This window comes from Trachemys scripta, chromosome 3 (genome assembly GCF_013100865.1).
Source record: "Trachemys scripta elegans isolate TJP31775 chromosome 3, CAS_Tse_1.0, whole genome shotgun sequence".
In the NCBI taxonomy this organism is placed as follows: domain Eukaryota; kingdom Metazoa; phylum Chordata; order Testudines; family Emydidae; genus Trachemys; species Trachemys scripta.
The window spans coordinates 113780854-113800579 of NC_048300.1; the positions used below are offsets into that span (position 1 = coordinate 113780854).

Sequence of the window (19726 nt, forward strand, 5' to 3'; positions counted from 1 at the left end):
TTGTACCGGCTTCCACCCCCCCACCCCTTGTCGGCCTGGGTGTATGGGGCAGAAAAATTCCCTAAGTGTTTAGAGGGCAGACAGGGAAGAGAGCAGATCGACACTGTACAGAGACAGACTTCCTCTGCTTTGCACAATGATCTATAAGAGATATCAGGTGATTCCCGGAGAAAACTGACAGCATGAGAGTGTGGCTGAAAGCAGGAGATATGTGCAGCGTTGTTGTATCCCTGTTGGTCCCAGGATATGAAAGAGACAAAGTGGGAGAGAGAGAGATAATATGCTGTATTGCACCAACTTCTGCTGGAAGGGACAAGCTTCACAGAGCTCGCTCTCACGTTTGGAGAAGGCAACCAGATGTGATAAGTGGGATGGGGAGAGGGAGGAAGTGGGGTGGCTTAGGGTATGTGTCACTCAGCGGTGTCTTCCCTCTCTCCTCCTGCACAATGGTCCCACCAAGCTCGGAGCCGCCTCAGAGCGCTCCAGCAAATAAGCAGCTGCCCCTGGTTTCCTTCCGCCCGCGCCGCAGCTGGGCCAGTCCCTCCCGTGTCCCTGCTCTTCCCACCCGCCTCCCAGCCGGCACCCCTGCCTCAGTCACCCCGCCCCGCCCCGCCAGGCCTCTCGCGATGTTGCTAGGGGGCCGCGAGACGGTGCAACAGGCGCGTGGCTAGTTGCTAAGGGCCGGAGCTTCTGCGAGCGGTCGGGGGGAAGCGACGCTGGAGTCCCCGCCGTTGCCACAAGGTGACTCCCGCCCCCCTGGAGCGCGGCGCTGCGGGGGAACCACGGCCCCATGTCCGCTTCTTTGCACTGGAGACCTCCCGGGGCCTGGCTCCCACCCCGCCTCCCGGGCTGGCACCTGCCCCTCCGCGGGCCTGGCTCAGTGACGCCCTCCCAGCCCCTGCCCGGGCTGGGATCCTGGCGGGGAAGGGGGTGTCTGTGAGCGGAGACCGGCAGCCGCTCCCCGCCTGGCCCGCGAACCAACCGGGCGATCCTGCTCGGGGCGGGGTCAGCCTGGATCCGGGGAGAGGGACCCGGGCCCCGCCCCTGGGGGCTGTCCGGGGGTCACGCGTAATTTGGGGATTTTCAGCCCCCCCGTAACGCCGAAACAAATGCGCCGAGTTAAGGCCCCAGCCGCGCCCCGTCACCTAATGTCCGGGCAGCCCCCGTCGAAGCGGCTCCGGGACGCTGCGGAGCCTTAGCCAGGCCGGGGGAGCCGCGTTCCCAGCCCCACGAATCAAAGGTGTTTCCTGCGCCCTTGGCAGCGGTGAGGGGCCGCGAGCCGGCAGGGTAATCCCCCCCCCCCCCGGGTTTCCGGGCGTCCTGGGCACTGCACATTAACGGGGTAGAAGCGTCCGCGTCGGGGGCAGCCAGCAGTTCAATTGCGCTTTTTTTATTTTTAAAGCGCTTGTGTTGCTTCAGATTTGTAGGTTTGACAGTCACCTTCTTTAGGCGCAGGGTGACAAGGGCCCATATTCTGATTTCAGCAATTGATGTGGATGAAGGTAATTGACATCATTTATGTTGTCAGGTGCACAGAGTACTGTTATTTGTAACCACTGTAAATTAAAAATCAGGCTGTTCTCTCAAAATTTTGAAAGGTACCTTGCCAAAATGAATAATGGGTATGTGCCCATTATGCTTCTTTATAATATATAAGAAAAACCTGAAAAACTGCCCCACCCCTCAAAAAACTCCCTCCCCACCCATTACCTCCACTTGTTTCCATTAGAAATTCAGGTCCTTTCTAGTCTGGACTCCTAGCAAAATGATTATATCATAGGCATCAAGAGTAAATGTTAAGCAATTGAATGGAGTAGGAATTTTTAGTCAGACTATTTTAAAATCCTGTTAATTTATTATTGAAGCTAAATTAATTTTAACATTTTGGATTTAAGGTGGCTTTTGGTAAATTTCATTACCCCTACTCCTTCATTTAGAATGTTAAACTTTAGTCCTACGAGCTTTTTCTCATGGACGGACCCTTATTATTATGGAGCTGTGAACAGGGATCTGACTACATGGATCATTTTACAGGACAGGTCATAGACATCGTAACTGAGAGGTCCTATATTAAAACCAGGGAAAACTAGACTTGATATTTCAGTTAACCTTCAGTTAAAAGGTAGATCTAAATCTTTCAGGGAATAAAAAAAAAAAAAGTGTCAATTAAAAAAAACACCTTTATGTCGTCCCTTTCAGCTGATGGTATTTTAAACCAGATGTTTATTTAGAGCAAACTAGAAACAGTATTCACGATGTCTTTACAAATACTTTGCAATGATCTCTTTCTTCCTTTATTTTAATTTTTAATGTGACTGTTAACCAATACTCTAAATTTTTACACAATTTAAAAACACCAAGTTGTTCATGCGTATGTATGTGTTTGTGTTTGTGTTTGTGTGTGTGTGTGTGTGTGTGTGTATAAAAACATTAAAATGTTAAAAGAAGAACAGGAGTACTTGTGGCACATTAGAGACTAACAAATTTATTAGAGCATAAGCTTTCGTGGACTACAGCCCACTTCTTCGGATGCATATAGAATGGAACATATATTGAGGAGATATACATATACACACACACATACAGAGAGCATAAACAGGTGGGAGTTGTCTTACCAACTCTGAGGACAACTCCCACCTGTTTATGCTCTCTGTATGTGTGTATATATATCTCCTCAATATATGTTCCATTCTATATGCATCCGAAGAAGTGGGCTGTAGTCCACGAAAGCTTATGCTCTAATAAATTTGTTAGTCTCTAAGGTGCCACAAGTACTCCTGTTCTTCTTTTTGCGGATACAGACTAACACGGCTGCTACTCTGAAACCTGTTAAAATGTTAAATGACTCTTACTAAGGGGTTGAAGATTACATGTGGAAATATCAGATTCACAAACTGATAATAGAGACACTTGTGAGGCTGTATCATTTACCTCCTTGGAATGCATTGAGTTTGATTAATTTTTTAGAAAGACTGAGGGTTTTTAAAAATAGGGAATGGACACCATGGAGTTGTAAGAATACGACAGGGAATACAGCCTGTCTATTTTAAAGCTATTTCTGACATGCTTTTTTTGGTGGCAAGAAACCTGAGCTAATTTTGAATTGTGTTTGATCAAAATAAAATGTTGTTGTACAAGTTTACTAGTTTGGCAAAGGAAAATCTTAAACCAATTAAAATAATGCCTGAAAATAGTATTTTAGTAGAGTTGCAAGCCCTGGATTGTACTAAATATGACTCTAATCAATGATGTTTTGCCACAATTTTGATTTCAGGTTTGAAATATAAAAATATCCACTATCATTAGATAAATGCTTCAAATTGTGAACGTTATTGACCGTTGAAAGATTGTTCAGGTTTTAAATATTATAAATCTTTTGCAGAAAGTGGGTCCTTAAATTGTTGTGGGTTGGTTAATACTGGTTGTTAGTGGCAGTTATTCATTGTACAGATATTAACTTTGCATATCTCATTTATATACAGGCATTTACAGGTTTTTAGATTAGTGCTTTTTATAATTTGAAAAAAAATAATCATCTCAAAATCATCCTTCCTTGATACAGATTATGAAAAATCCAATCACCGCTATGGAGTAGGAAACTTTCCTTGGAAAACGAGACGCTTACGCCATTACTCTAGGCAGAAATAAAGCTTTCTTTCTTTCTTTGAAAGAGTAAACCCTCACAACATGAGGTGACACAAGGATGTCTTGCTGACCTGGCATACAGACAGCTCTAATGCCTTACTTTTGCTGCTCATAGTTTTCTTAGGACTCTGTAGAGTGAAATTTACAAGTCTCTGGTCAGGCCACTGTGATATTGACAGCCATGTGGACAGTTAAAAAATGATGTCGATTTCACTTTGTTCTTGATGTTGGGAAAACTATGAGCACCAGCCAAATCAGGCCCTGGAGCTATTCTTGGGGAGGAGAATCCAAAAATCAGAGGTTGTGGGAGGATGCTGAATAGGAGAGATCCTTTGGACTATAGAAGGCTCTGTGGTGGACTGAGAAAAGAAAGTCATTTCTCCCTTTTAACATGCAAACTGGTCCGTGCTGTAAATTTATCAAGCACATATTAGTCAGAGGCTGGTATGAAAGAAGGTGCTTATAAGAGGGGTTCCAGTCCCAGGGCATCTTCCTAATAAGACTCCCAATGCTCTTTCATTTTTCAGCCATGCTTATGTATATGAAGGGTTGGGAGATGGCTTCTGGGTTTCTCATCAAGGTATTATCTTTAGATCTTATTGGTGAGGAGGCCTCTCTATTTTTATATCTGCTGCTATTTAACAGGCTTAGTCCTTTGAGTAGTAAGTGTTCAAGGGGTTGTCTGCATACAAACTGGAAACAAAATAGGTTGTAGTTCTCTCACCTTTAGTTATTTCAGTGTAAGGCTGAGTGCGGGCATCTTTATTTCAGATTAAGAGTGTCCTATTTCATTTTAAATTAAGTAGATAAGAAATTGATTTGCCATTTTGAAGTAGGGCATGCATAAATGGAAATAAACTTCTTAAATCCTTTCTCTGTATGAATGCAATTATATGTATATTACAATTTTTGGCAAAGTGAGGGTATAACTTCATATTATTGGTGACCAGAGGAAAAAAGTGATATTTGTATGAGAGATTAGTACTCTTATTTTAGGATATTGAGAAAACAGACATAGGAAATGTACAGTTACAGTACTTTCATATGTTTCAGACAGATGTCTCATTTCTCTTGTGAAGATGAAGCTCTGTTACAGTCTATGCTCAGACAATTACTGCAGAGTGTGAAGGAAAAAATCACAGGAGCACCATCAGTGGAATGTGCCGAAGAGATTCTTTTACATTTGGAAGAAACGGATGAAAATTTTCACAAGTAAAAATATTTTTGTTATTTTAATTTTATGGAGTCATCTAAGTGCTGTCAACTGTTCTGTGAAGGGAAAATGTTTACTACCTATATTGACTTATATATTAAGAAAATACTTTTAACTTCCCTATTACTGATGAGCTCTGGAAGAATGTTACTTCAGAGATTTAATAAACTATATTTTACTAGTTCTTATTTTTTTCTTCTGTTGGTATTTTCTTTCTTCTTTGGCTGAAATATTATCAATAGAGTTGTCATAGGTTTCACCCCTACTCTGAACTTTAGGGTACAGATGTAGGGATCTGCATGAGAACCCCTAAGCTTAATTACCAGCTTAGATCAGTATGCTGCTGCCACCCAAATATTTGAGTAATTTGGGAAACTGTCTTCTCCCCCAAAATCTTTCCTTCCCAATTACTATACCCCTTCCCTGGGTAGCCTTGAGAGACTCCTCCACCAATTCCCTGGTGAACACCGATCCAAACCTTTGGATATTAAAACAAGGAGAAATTAACCATCCCCCTCTCCTTTCCCCCCACCAATTCCTGGTGAGTCCAGATCCAACCCCCTTGGATCTTCAAACAAGGAAAAATCAATCAGGTTTTTAAAAAGAAGGCTTTTAATTAAAGAAAAGAAAGGTAAAAGAAAAACCTCTGGGAGATAGCATACAAGCTGATCTCACAGACAACAGATTCAGAACACAGAGGATGTTCCCCTGGGCAAAACCCTTAGTTACACAAAAGAATACCCAATTTGATTATTCCCCTAATGCCCAAGACAAGTTACAAAAGAAAATAAACATAAACTTATTTATTCCTTTTCTAATACTCACTACTCTGATACGAGGCTGATTCCTTGATCTTTTCCACTCTGGCCAAAACTAAAACTGAACTAAGACAAAGGGAACTTCCCTCCTTCCTTTTGAAACATCTTGTTCCCCCATTGGTTCCTCTGGTCAGGTGTCAGCTAGGCTAGGTGAACTTCTTAACCCTTTACAGGTAAAAGAGGCATTAACCCTTAACTGTCTGTTTATGATAAGAGTAAATGATTCTTCAGGGAAAATCCATTGTCTCAAAATTTATTTAATTAACTCTGATAAATGTGCTACATTCAGAGACAAACGAGCTAGTAAAAAAATCCTAATTGAAGGTTGCCAGATGATTTTTGTAATTGCTGTTGGGGTCCTTATTATTGTTCCTCATGTAGGTGAAATACAAGAAGATGGCTAAAATATGATCTTTTACAGGCACCTTTCACAGTTAGTCCTTAGCCAACTCTCTTTTTATATATTTGATGAGATAAATTCTAGTTTCTAACAGAAATCCTATTACATAAAACTGAAAATCTTCTCTATTACATCTAACGACTTTTGGATGTCTAACTTGTGCTAATGCACACTCACATATTTACCTACATACTGTGCTCAGAGTCTCCTGAGGCCACAGTCATCTTTGCACTTCACCTCAATTACACAAACACAATATTGTAATGGTTTTGTGCTCAGACATCTAGCCAATAGAATGCATTTTGCTACATGGCAGATTTTATGACACAGTTGTGAGGTCTGAGAGAAGCCATTTAACTTAGATGAACTGAAAAGATGTTTAAGCTTTCGTGGGTGAATACCCACTTCATCAGATGATGACTAAATGCATCTGACGAAGTGGGTATTCACCCACGAAAGCTTATGCTCCAATACATCTGTTAGTCTATAAGGTGACACAGGACTCTTTGTCGCTTTTTACAAATCCAGACTAACACGGCTACCCCCTGATACTGAAAGATGTTTAATTGTTAAAACCTGGGTTCTGTGACTTTTGTTTCTTCTGCAAAAGCCAGTGACCTCAAAAATATCTTTAAATAATGCAAGGCAGTGCATTAACTGCACTCCTTATACTTTAACTAGGTGTCAGTGATGTGTTGTCAGTAGCAAGCTACCTGACATCTCTGAACTTGGGTGATAGCAAGTAAGTAAAGTAAAAAACAGAAATGACTCTAAGCTATTTTTAAAACTAAATTCAGAATTTTAATGCCTTCACATGTTTTCTCTTAATGATTTTAGATTTAGAGTTGTGCATTTGAGCAGTCCAAAAATAAATGGTCAGTGGACCAGTCAAATGCTCGTCAAAATATTTTCAAGTACTGATTAATTAGAACAGTAAAAAATAAACAAAAAGTAAGATTTTATGGCCTCCAACAGGTTTAGTCTTAGATGCTTATGCCTAATTAAAAAAAACCAAATTACTTAACTATGTTATTTTAACTTACAAAAATGTGAAAAACAATTAAATTAAGTTTTAAAAATGAAAGAAGGGCACCAGGATGCAATCAAAAAAGATAGGCCATTGCCTACATTGAGGAATTCTTGCTGGAATATTTGACAATATTTGACTATGATCAAATAATAGGCAGTTATCTGACACTATTTAACTGGTCAATTGACTGTCTTTCCAAGTCTATTTATGTCTTAAATGGTTTTATTTTTAAAATTTATTTTTCACCTGTAACTTGTATTATGCAATTATTAATGACATTTTAATGCTAATATCGGTGCAGCCACTCAATTTGAGCTCTAGATCAGGGGTTCTCAACCTTTTTCTTTCTGAGGCCCTCCCAACATGCTATAAAAATTCAACAGCCCACCTGTGCCACAACTGTTGTTCTGTATATAAAATCCAGAGCCAGCATCTGGTGTATCAAACAGGGCAATTGATAGGGTGTATCAAACAGGGCAATTGTTTGTGGCTACGGGCTGCAGGAGGCCCCATGAAACTAAGTTGCTTGCACTTGGGGTTGGGCTTCAGCCCTGTTGTGGCTCCGGCTTCAGCTTTTTGCCCTGGGCCCCAGTGAGTCTAATGCTGACCCTGTTTGATGGACTTCCTGAAACTTGTTAGAGCCCCAGACTCCCAACTGAGAACTGCTGCTCTAGATCAGTGGATACTGAACACGAGAAGAAAAGTGGTTGCACAGATATCAGTATTAAAATTACATTTTAATTTCTGGACAATAACACATTTTAATTAGAATAAGGTGACTTGCACATTATAAAATGTGAAATTAAGTTTTCTGATGTTTCTGAAGAAGCATTTGCAGCTTCTGGCAACACACTCCCCTCCACAAATGGTGTAAAAGTACACAGAAAATTCTACAAGGTTCATCTTTTGGAGCTCATCATGCTCAAAGAAAATGAGTTGAGGGATTGAAAGAGAGGAAAGGAGATGATCCTAGAAATACTATGGGGAAAGCAGTCTCAATCTGGAGCAGCAAAGATGAGGGTTAGCTTCTTGGGGGTCCTCATCTTTTCCCTCTTCTTAGCAAGTTTCTGTGTGAGCCATGCTGCTATTGACTGTCCCCCACCTCTTGTGCCTAGGCTATAACACAGTTAGGAGTCAAAGATACTTAATTTTAATCTGACCAGAATTAACTGTTGCAATGAATTTCAGTAAGAAAATCTAGTAATGCTTGATGGGAGCATGTATCACAGTCACTGCACTGGAGCTGTACCCTGTGACATTCTTCTTTCAACTTAACCATAGATCCCTGGTGGTATAGATGGGCTTTCATTGGTTCGCAAAGGGGTGACAATATGCCATGGAGACTCTGCTCCCCCAGTTCCTTTAAGTTTTGAGGTATTCCTTTACCCTTTTTCTTCTTTGATGTTGAACATCAGGAAACATGGAGCCCTTGTTTGCCGCAGAAGGACAGAATGGATAACATTTCTCTTTTCATAGTTCAGTCAAAGCTGATTTACATCAGTAATCTAGGATCTTAGAATTTTTTTTTTTTAAATAATCAGATTTACTTTGTTTTCTTCAGACTTTGGGAACACTAACAATATAGCTTGATTGGAACTTGCATGCCTGTGCAGAAATTTGACTTCTCCATTATTTTGTTACAAACTAGTGAAAAAGATGAAAGAATGCTGCAAGGAGCAACACTGTAGTGTCAACTATAAAATAAATTTAGTCTCTCTTTAGGTCTACCGTCTTTCTCTGCAGCAAATACACTGTGCTGTGATCTCTAAATTATTATTATTATTATTTGAGAGAACGAAGCAGTTACTGCCAAAAATACATTTTCTGCAAACACCCCAGCCATAAAAAAAAAAAAAAGAGAAAAAAGACTTATGAAAGCTTTCATTCGGCAGACTGCCACAGTGCTATTTTTTATAGTAATAGTAATGGCTGAGCTAACCTTATCAACAAGTGAAAGGAGAAAGAGACAGAAAATGAACAGAGAAGCTAAAGAGTTACATTTTTCCTTGAGATGCATTTATGTTGCCTCTAATAGCAGTGACAATAAAATATGAAAGTGAATAAATGGAAGAGGAAATAATTTAGAGCCATTGCACTTAAAGTGACTTAAGGTAGTCAAGAGTTTAATCTGATGAAACGAACATTATATGAAATAGTTGGTAACAAAAATGATTTGACTCTTACTCATTTTTAAAATGTTCAAGAAAAAAGAAACTACACCAGCAACTGCAGCAGCTGCTTTTGTTTTCATGTGCACTTTCCAGGATTGGACAGTTCATGTAATAAAGCCAGTAAACCATATATAAGCATGTCCACTCCATATATTGATCCTTCTCAATTCACACAAAGTACGTACTCATGTACTCTCACTTTTCATCCACATTTGATAGAATGAAAAGGTAGTCAAGTATCAGGGGGTAGCCGTGTTAGTCTGTATCTACAAAAACAACAAAGAGTCTGGTGGCACCTTAAAGACTAACGGATTTATTTGGGCATAAGCTTTCGTGAGTAAAAATTGGCCAAACCGGACAGTCCCTCCGCAAAAGAAGAAATGGACACAAATCGGACATCAGGAATGGTAACATACACAAGCCAGTAAGTGAACACTTCAATCTCCCTGGTCATTCTATCACAGATTTAAAAGTCACTGTCATTGAACAAAAAAACTTCAGAAACAGACTTCAAAGAGAAACAGCAGAACTAAAATTCATTTGCAAATTCAACACCATTAATCTGGGCTTGAATAGGGATTGGGAGTGGCTGGCTCACTACAGAAGCAGCTTTTCCTCTCCTGGAATTGACACCTCCTCATCTATTATTGGGAGTGGACTACATCCACCCTGATTGAATTGGCCTTGTCAACACTGGTTCGCCACTTGTGAAGTAACTCCCTGTTTTCCATGTGTCTGTATATAATGCCTGCATCTGTAGCTTTCACTCTATGCATCCGAAGAAGTGAGGTTTTTACTCACGAAAGCTTATGCCCAAATAAATCCGTTAGTCTTTAAGGTGCCACCAGACTCTTTGTTGTTTTTGAAAAGGTAGTGTAATCCTACAAACAACTGTTGCGCAGTCATTGTTGTGGTAACTTGCTGTATGTCTTGCCCCTAATGCAAAATAAACAGATGAGCAAGATTACATTGCTCATGTAGTCTGGACGTCTTTTTTAAAAAAATAGTTAATTCAAATAAGCCTGAAGCTACAGACTAGTCCTCAATGCGGACTATTGCTTTTTGTTTGTTTGAAAAGCCAGTGATTCTAATTTAACAAAGTTATGGCTATTTGAAAATTGCTTAATAAAACTACAACATAGAAAATGTCCTTAAGGTTCCAAGTACACATGTAAATATAGATATGCTGCTTATGGCCCTGATTTAGTAAAGCACTTAAGCACATGCTTCCGTCCCATTTGCTTTAATGACGTAAGCAACTTTTGTACTGAATAGGGATGTTTTTTTGCATGGAGGGGCACGATCATGCAACTAGTGAATTGTGCACTGGTTGATTCAAGAACTCACTAGTTCTGCTGGAAGAGCTTGTAAACTGAGTTCAGATTTTTTCCTTGACAAACTCCGATAATTTAAATGCAAAAGACTGCATTAATGCGAAGTGAAGATTGCAAAGCTAAAATCAAAAAGTCAGGAAACTCAAAAGTTAAGCTTTGAACAAGTTTTAACTCAACTGCATAGCATATATGTGCTGTTGTCCAGCTATACTGAAAGAAGGACAGAAGACATTTGACATGGGTTTAATCAGGCTGCAACTTTATTATTAGATGTCTGGGACTACCCGGCAGATAAAACTATACAGTGCAGGTAACCCCAAGTTCATTCCATAATTACCCAGGGGGCTTCTGCCAGCTCCCCTTCTTTTTCCATCCAGATCCACCCAGCAAATCCATTGCAGGGACTTTACCATCCACTCCCCCTTGTAGAAGGGTTAAGGTGAGTTGTAAGAAAAGGGGGTTGGCTCTCTGCCATACCAATCATAGGAGTCCCCTTTTCTTTTTAAGTCCTTTTCCAAGCCATTTATCTGGTCACTGTATACCTTCCCTGTGGAGTACCTGCACTGGACATCCGCCCCACACTTAAATAGTGAGTTGTGACATACAGCCTACCACCCTTCATGCTACACATGAGAAAAGCACTTCCTGAACCCACTGTGGGAAGATGGGGGAAAAAACCCAAATCCACCTATGCCAATCTGGTGGTAAAGGAAAAATTCCTTCCCAGCCCCTCTAAAGAAGGGGTGGCTAGCACACTGCCCACAGCAGGTCTTGACCAAACCTGGTATCTCAAGCCTCCACTTGCTCCGTGTAAAAGGGGGCTTCACACACAGGGCTGCCCCTTTTAAACCCTTCTGCCCATCCAGTTCCCAGGGGATGAGTCAGCGTCGTCATGCTGGTCCCTTGTTCCCTTTTGCAGCAGTTTTCCTCTCTCTCTCCTCCCAGCCATAAAACACTGTTCCCTTCATTAGGCTAGCCAGACAAATCCTCTCACCCCCTACTTAAAGGTGTGGTGTGGTCATTTTGTCTACCAATTTTCCTAGTTACATGTATAACTTGGATCAATTATTACTAATTGTCATAACATGTATGCTTCAAGGTACTTTTTATCAGTGCATTCAAGTTAATGTTTTTCTTGGAGCCTTAACTTTTGCATTTCCTAACACTTTATGATTTTTGACTGTGCAGCCTTAATATGGCATTAATATAGATCTCTGCATTTAGGGGAAGATTTTCATAGGCACAAAAGGGAATTTTGACTTACTGAGATATTCTTTTCATATGATATATCTATACTGAAGACATTCAAGAAAAGCAAAATTGTTTGGTGCATAAATACTGGAATTAGTGGTGCTGGGGGTGTGGCAGCACTCCCTGATTTGAAGTGGTGTCCATCATATACAAAGTTTACAGTTTGGTTCAATGGCTCTCAGCATCCCACCTATGCAAATTGTTCCAGCGCCTCTGGTTTGGTGTCTGAACTTTTCTCTCGGCTGAAAAACTCCTCTTTAATTCTTAAAAGTACTGATACTTAAACAGATGTGTTTGCTGGAAAAATGTTGCATATGTAATGTTGAAAATGTTTGGAAGATGAATATCATGAAATACATTGCATTTTAATTTCTGGATATTTGTTGCAGCTATGAGTTTGTGAAATACCTTAGACAATACATATGTAGCACTCTGGGCTCTGTGATTGAAGAAGAAACAGAAAAATGTACCTCTGCTCAAAATCAGGGTGAAGGATCTGGTTATGACACTCTTGTCCAACATGTTACAAAGAAGACACAGGAATCAAAAGAGTGAGTATGTGCACAGGATACATATAAAATTCCATTTTTAAAAATATGCAGCTGGCAGGATTGTCTGGCTCAACTTATTCTTTTTTCCTTTCATATTTTTTCAGTCAATAATTCTTAATTGTAATATTTATGGATGAAGTTACTTTGGTTCTAAAATCTGTTTTTTGGTCATTTATAACTTTCCTCACATTGCCTTTTGGGTTGAAATTCCTCATGATTGTCTTATCTTGGAAATGAAAGTATATTGCTGTCTAGGAAGGTTTGAAGACAATCCATTGAACTATTTAAGATTTCTGACTTTGTATGGTTAGGAGATTATTTAGGATTCTGGTGGCACTTAAACTCAAATAGCTGTATTTTAAATTTCACACTTGATTTACAAATAATCCTATGTGAGAAATGAGGTCTTTGTCAAATATAAATGTGTGTATCTGAGAAATAATTTGTTTATGCACAATTTTTGAATTTCCTTATAGATTTAAGTGGACACTGAACATGATTATCTAGATATACATACTTTGAAAGCTGTAATTCAACTAAAGTGGATTAGTTGCACTTCTTTTAAATCCTGTCTGCATACAAATTCTCTGGTCTAGGTTACACATCAGAACCATATTTATAATCATGTTAGGGGATATGTGAGTTGTAGCCAGATTTCTTGAGATAGTGGTTTATTTAGTGAAGGCATGACCTTAAATGGAAAGCCCATGTGTATGCCAGATAATTCTTACAACCTGGTTAGCCATCCCTTCTTTGCAGATTCTCTTGATTCTCTTGCACAGTATGAACTCCATCTCTATTTGTTGTGTTGTGAATAGAAAGTGATTTTGTATAAACAAAATGCAGCTGTTGCTCATTATTGTCTGTAACAAAAGGTATAAATGCTTGCTGTAATTGTTTACCTGTTGAGAGACCTGTTTAGCTCTCTCTCGCTACGCAGTTGTTTGAGAAAATAAAGTATCTGACTTGCTGTACCCAAACAAAAAGTGAGAACTCTGTTATTCTCCGACAAGGGGGATCCAGTGGACATAGTGTATTTAGATTTCCAGAAAGCCTTTGACAAGGTCCCTCACCAAAGGCTCTTACGTAAATTAAGTTGGCATGGGATAAGAGAGAAGATCCTTTCATGGATTGAGAACTGGTTAAAAGACGGAACAAAGGGTAGGAATAAATGGTAAATTTTCTGAATGGAGAGAGGTAACTAGTGGTGTTCCCCCAGGGTCAGTCCTAGGACCAGTCCTATTCAGCTTATTCTTAAATGATCTGGAGAAAGGGATAAACAGTGAGGTGGCAAAGTTTGCAGATGATATACTAAACCACTCAAGATAGTTAAGACCAAGGCAGATTGTGAAGAACTTCAAAAAAGGTCTTACAAAACTAAGCGATTGAGCAACAAAATGGCAAATGAAATTTAATGTGGATAAATGTAAAGTAATGCACATTTAAAAAATAACCCCAACTATACATACAATATGATGGGGGCTAATTTAACTACAACTAATCAGGAAAGAGATCTTGGAGTCATCATGGATAGTTTTCTGAAGACGTCCATGCAGTGAACAGCGGCAGTCAAAAAAGCAAACAGGATGCTAGGATTATTAAAAAAAAGGATAGAGAATAAGACGGAGAATATCTTATTGCCCTTATATAAATCCATGGTATGCCCACATCTTGAATACTGTGTACAAATGTGGTCTCCTCATCTCAAAAAAGCTATACTGGCATTAGAAAAGGTTCAGAGAGGCAACTAAAATGATTAAGGGTTTGGAAAGGGTCCCATATGAGGAGAGATTAAAGAGGCTAGGACTTTTCAGCTTGAAAAAGAGGAGACTAAGGGGGGATATGATAGAGGTATATAAAATCATGAGAAAGTGAATAAGGAAAAGTTATTTACTTGTTCCCATAATATAAGAACTAGGGGGCACAAAATGAAATTAATAGGTTTAAAACAAATAAAAGGAAGTTCTTCACACAGCGCACAGTCAACGTGTGGAACTCCTTGCCTGAGGAGGTTGTGAAGGCTAGGACTATAACAGGGTTTAAAAGAGAACTAGATAAATTCATGGAGGTTAAATCCATTAATGACTATTAGCCAAGATGGGTAAGAAATGGTGTCCCTAGCTTCTCTTTGTCAGAGGGTGGAGATGGATGGCAGGAGAGAGATCACTTGATCAGTACCTGTTAGCCTGTTAGGTTCACTCCCTCTGGGGCGCCTGGCATTGGCCACTGTTGGCATACTGGATACTGGGCTGGATGGACCTTTGGTCTGACCCAGTATGGTCGTTCTTATGTTCTTAAGAAGAAATTTGAAGTTTTATTGCAGGATAAAATCCTTGCATGAGCAAGTTCATTAATTCGTGCCTAACTGTTATTCACAAATTACTTTAGAAACACGTAGCAAAAATATCTTTTATAAGTCAATCATTTACATTAAAGACTACAAATTAGTTCTTAACCTTTTGGCACTAAATATAATAGTTTGTGGGATGTGCTTTTGAACTAAACATTTGAACTTGTATGAATATGTGTAAAGTTATCCATGTGTCTATAAGTCTTGCAGGTTTAGGGCTTGATCCTATGGTCATTGAAGTCAATGGCAAAGCTCCCATTGACTTTAATTATGCAGGATCAGGGCCCAGGGCCTTCCTGAGCATTTGCAATGCCAGCTTTGTTCTTTAATGTGAAGTCTTTAGCTGTTTCTCCCTCAAAAGATATACTAGCTTACATTAGCATAATTCCAGTGGAAGTAGTTTAATGCTTTAAGCATTAAGTTTGAAATACCCGAACTCCTTGAATTCCTAGGTTCAAAACGCAGCAGCGCTAACTCAGTTCTTTTGGGTTTTTCTGCATAGAGACTTAGTGTGCAGCAAGCCAGGATGTAAATCTACAGCACACTAGCTTCTCATGCACTAACTGACCATGTGGTTCACTAAAAGTTCAGATTGAAACTGTAGTTTGTCAAAGTGCTCTATGGAACTTTTAGTGCATGGTAGCAGGGGTTCACATGGTGACTTAGTGCACAGCAAGTGTAAATGTGCAATTCACCGAGTCTCTGGGTAGTCAAGCTCTTCATCATTTTGTAGTGTGTATAAACATAGTTTAGCGCAGTTTACTGTCTGTGGGTCTTTGGGCAAACCTTAAATATACAAGCTATACCTGCTGTATAGAGGCACCAAAGATCTCACTGACTTTGTTTTTTCTTCATACAAATGTTTGACCAAAGTTGCTCCTTGCCCAGTGTTGTGCAGCATGCAAATTTTGCACTGGGCTGCTGCCCTGCATCCCATATATGGCTGCATTTTAGAGGTGCTGAGCATATAAAGTCTGTGAAGTGTCTTGTCCTCCTTCAGAATGAAAAACACTATTATACATGTAAAATACAACATTATTGCATAATTCCCTTTTACAGATCAAGTTTTGTTTTCATGCATGTACATACAGTATTGACTTCACAAAGGTCTGGAAATTGACTGTTTTTCTCCATCTCCATTCTGTTTCTTGAATGGAGAGGGTTTATTAAACATTAACTTTGGTCATTACAGAAATGGATTTGAATTGGTGTTGGGGACACACCGCTTACTGGAAGAGAGACTAGATAATGCTGTGCGTTTATTTGAATTTGCTTTCCCACATGAACTATTTTAATGACTACCTGGTTTCATGACAAGAATTCTCATAAGTATATATTTCAGTATCCATCGGGCAACAGTTCAGCCTTGGATCACATTCTACTTTGGAACCATGTGACTAAACTCATCTGGGATGTACAGGTATTTAGGAATACTGATCTTGCTCTGGAATCTGATCATTGACTCCTAATAGTAGAAATGATGATCTGCTTTAGTACCTACTGCATCAAAATGCTTCAGCGTTGATAAGCTTCATGTTGAAGCTATCACTAACAGTTACGTGGTAGCGATTTCCAATAAATATTCTATATTGAATGACTAGTTATCTACCACAGAGGAAGTGTGGACTTTATTATGGGAATTTGATGCAGAAATCACTGGAGAACAGCTAGAACTAAGGAGTATGAAAAAGCAACATAGGATTACAGATGATACCATCAAATTATGGGGAAAAAAGAGAAGTGCAGTGTAGAATGGGTGCAATAAAAGTTGAGGCAAGTTAATGAAGAAAGGAGGAAATGGACAATAGAGGAGAAGAAATGTGTTGAACAAGTAGTTAAGAGGGTCCACCAAAATTACCATAGTCAATGGTGGAATAGTATGGCACAGCACATTGAGGAAGCCTCTGAAAGACATGACCAGAAATGCATATTTGAGATTTTGAATGTCATAATGAGACATCCATTCTCATGACTTCCACCAATTAAGGACAAAAATGGAAACTATTGCCAGTATATTGATGCACATTTTAAGTGTTGATCTGAGCATTTTTGAGAATTAATGAACAGATCCCTATCAAGATGTAGACTACAACTTAATCCAAAAATGAACTAAGTAGAAAATATGCCAGTGACATTAGAGGAAGTGATACCTGGAGCCAAACAGTTATCAAATGATAAAGTACCTGGCCTGGATAACATTTCAATGAACTGCTGAAGAGTGACTGTTTGGGTTTAGTTCACTGGCTTCATAGAGTTGTCTTAAAAGTTTGGGAAACCAGTCACGTTCCAGAAGATTGGAAACGGGGCTGCATCATGCCTTTTTTTTTTCTTTTCAAAAAGGAAAAGCAATTGTATTGCTCAAATTATTGTGAAATAGCAATGTTATCAGTCCCAGGGAATGCTTTTATGATGATATTACCTTATTTACCATATTTTATGATCAAATATTGTCTCAGCTCTATAACGAGAGGCAACCTGTGTGGTTTCCATAAAGGTGATCTACAATCCATTCTGTGTATGCCTTGTGGAATCTATTGTAAAATGACTAGCACAAAAAAAAGAAAGTTAACATTGCCTTTATTGACTTTGCAGCTGCTTTTGACTCAGTGCATCAATGAGCACTATGCTTACTGCTATGTCAGGATGGGGTACTTAATGATTTAGTGTGCCTAATGAACACTTTTCCATGGTACACTTAGTTGGGCAAGGGTCAACAATTATTACGGACTAGTTTTCAGTAGAATCAGGAATAGGCCAGAGATGCCTATTCTCTCACCTACATCATTTGATATTCTAATAGCCTATCTGATGACAGAGCTGAAGGAGGCCAAAATAGGTGGTGTGAAATGTAAAGATTCTTTTTTAGAGGATCTTGAATATGCAGTTGCCTTATTTGGAGAGACTACTGACCAACCACAGCTAATGCTGGAAAGGCTGTGAAGAATTGTAGAATCAATGGAACTTAAGATCAATGGTGATAAAATGGAAGTTATGCACTCTGCCTATAAAATGTCTCGCCAACACTGCAGGTAGATGATAGTAATGATAACAAATGGGTGAATAGTTTTATCTATCTGAATATTTGGTTGACAGCAGGCGGTTCTATAACTGAAGTCACATGTTGGATTCGTTTTACATCAGTGGTATTTCAGCATCTTCAAAGCCTGTCTTGGGGCAGCAGGATTTCGGTGCCAACAAAGATGCAAGTGTTTAATGCAGTGGTATTGATGACAAATGTGATGGGTGTGATTCATCACAGTGTCGCCACCTGCTGGCCATCTTGGAGATTAGCTCCACATGTCGGTATGCCTTTTGATGGTGCCTTGCCCCCCGTCACATCTGCTCTTGGACCCACATCACTCAAAGGACCGCAGCATCCTCTTCATGATACAGCCGCTGTATCATGATCTGTGCTAACCCTTGCAGGGGCTCTGCAGTCAACTCTTCAGCCACTTCCATCAGTTGCAACTGCAGCCAACTGTCTAGCCACTGGCCCAGTGACAAGTGTGTGTGGAGGGACCCAGGCCCACCCACTACTTTGGGTCCCAGCCCAGGAACCCTGTTGATGTGCAGCCATGTGCTGCATCCCCTCCAAGTCCTCAGTATATTTCCCTGGGCCACTTCCCCCAACACCTTCTTTGCCCTTACCTCAGGGCCTCAGCATACCAGTCCTAGTGGCCAGCCAGGAGCTCCCTCTTGCTTCCCTGTTCCTGCGCAGTACTGTTCTGTCCAGGGTGCTAGTTACCATCCACCTCCATGGCACCCAGTTCTCCCTCCTTGAGCTCCAGGGAGTAACTGCCCCTGGTTTCAGGGCTGGCTCCAAGTTTTTTTCCACCCCAAGCAAAAAAATTTTCCTGCACACCCCCCCCGCCCCGCCCCACCCCACCCCACCCCCGCCCCTTCCCCACCCATTCCAAGTGCCGCCACCAAGCACGTGCTTAGAGCGCTGGTGCCTATTGGCCACTTCCTGCACAGCCTCTTTAGGGCTCTATTAATCCCTTACATGCCAGTGTGGGGTGGACACCTCATCACAACAACCCTTTACAGGGAGCAGAAACATGTCCATTAGAAACAGCTGAGGAGAGAAAACTAAATAGTTTTCAGTGTCAGAAGTTACACAGTATTCGTAACACCCGTTTGATTTTGTCACAGACAATCCTGGTAAGTTGCAGTCTTGTACCAGCTGAGAACAAGACAACTGTAATGGTGGGGTCATGCCCAACATACAGAAGAAGGTACGGTTCTAAAGAAGGTTTATGGAACTTAGGTAAAAGGAAGCAGAACAGGAGGTCAACAATAAATGAGGTTGGAAGATGAAATTGAGGGATTTAATCTTCCCATACTGACTCTTGATGAAGGAAGAAGACTTGCAAGAGAATATTTGAGGTGGACGTTCATTCTGCACAACAGCATGGCTAGCTACATTATAGCCATGTGGCTCTTCTGCTTATTAAACATTATACATTTTAGATTAACTTGGTTATCTGAAGGCTACTCAGTCCATGCATTCTGTACTGCTGCTTCCTCAGAGGACTTTTGTGGAAGAAAAAACCTTAATTAAACTTGTGGAGACAGAAACAGTAATGAGGATCAGATTTGGTCTCTTGTATTTTGTTAGGGCCGTATTCTGCTGATGGCTTGCACATTGTTCCTATTGAAAGACATCTGAGTGCAGAATACAGATTCGTGACAAAACTGGGAATGCAGGTCCCTATGCTGTTTGTTATAAATTTTGGTATTGTTATTTGAATAGTTGTAGGAAAGCTTTTTGGTTTATTTTTAAAATGTATATATCTATAGTTTTTAAGTTTGCACACACATTCTGTTAATTACTTGGGATCTGTATAGTGTTTTGTATTTATTTTAAAACCTTTTTAGTTCACTGAGTAAATTCTGTGAAATGTAAATGTAATGGCATGCCTTATTCCATTATTCATACTTTAATTAGTGATTTTTATGTTAT

The 19726-nt window shown here is 40.0% G+C and overlaps 1 protein-coding gene across 14 annotated transcripts in view; it reads left to right on the forward strand.

Moving 5' to 3' along the window:
* Window positions 1–578: 578 nt before the first annotated feature.
* Window positions 579–19726, forward strand: part of TBC1D32 (TBC1 domain family member 32) — a 166211-nt gene continuing 147063 nt past the window's right edge. For 2 of the 14 annotated variants that reach the window (XM_034765770.1, XM_034765782.1), the window contains exons 1-3: window positions 752–1502; window positions 4703–4857; window positions 12252–12413. In XM_034765770.1, the coding sequence (XP_034621661.1) occupies window positions 1491–1502; window positions 4703–4857; window positions 12252–12413 (329 nt within the window). In that variant the 5' untranslated portion in view covers window positions 752–1490. The other 12 variants (XM_034765775.1, XM_034765780.1, XM_034765771.1 and 9 more) reach the window with 12 other exon arrangements.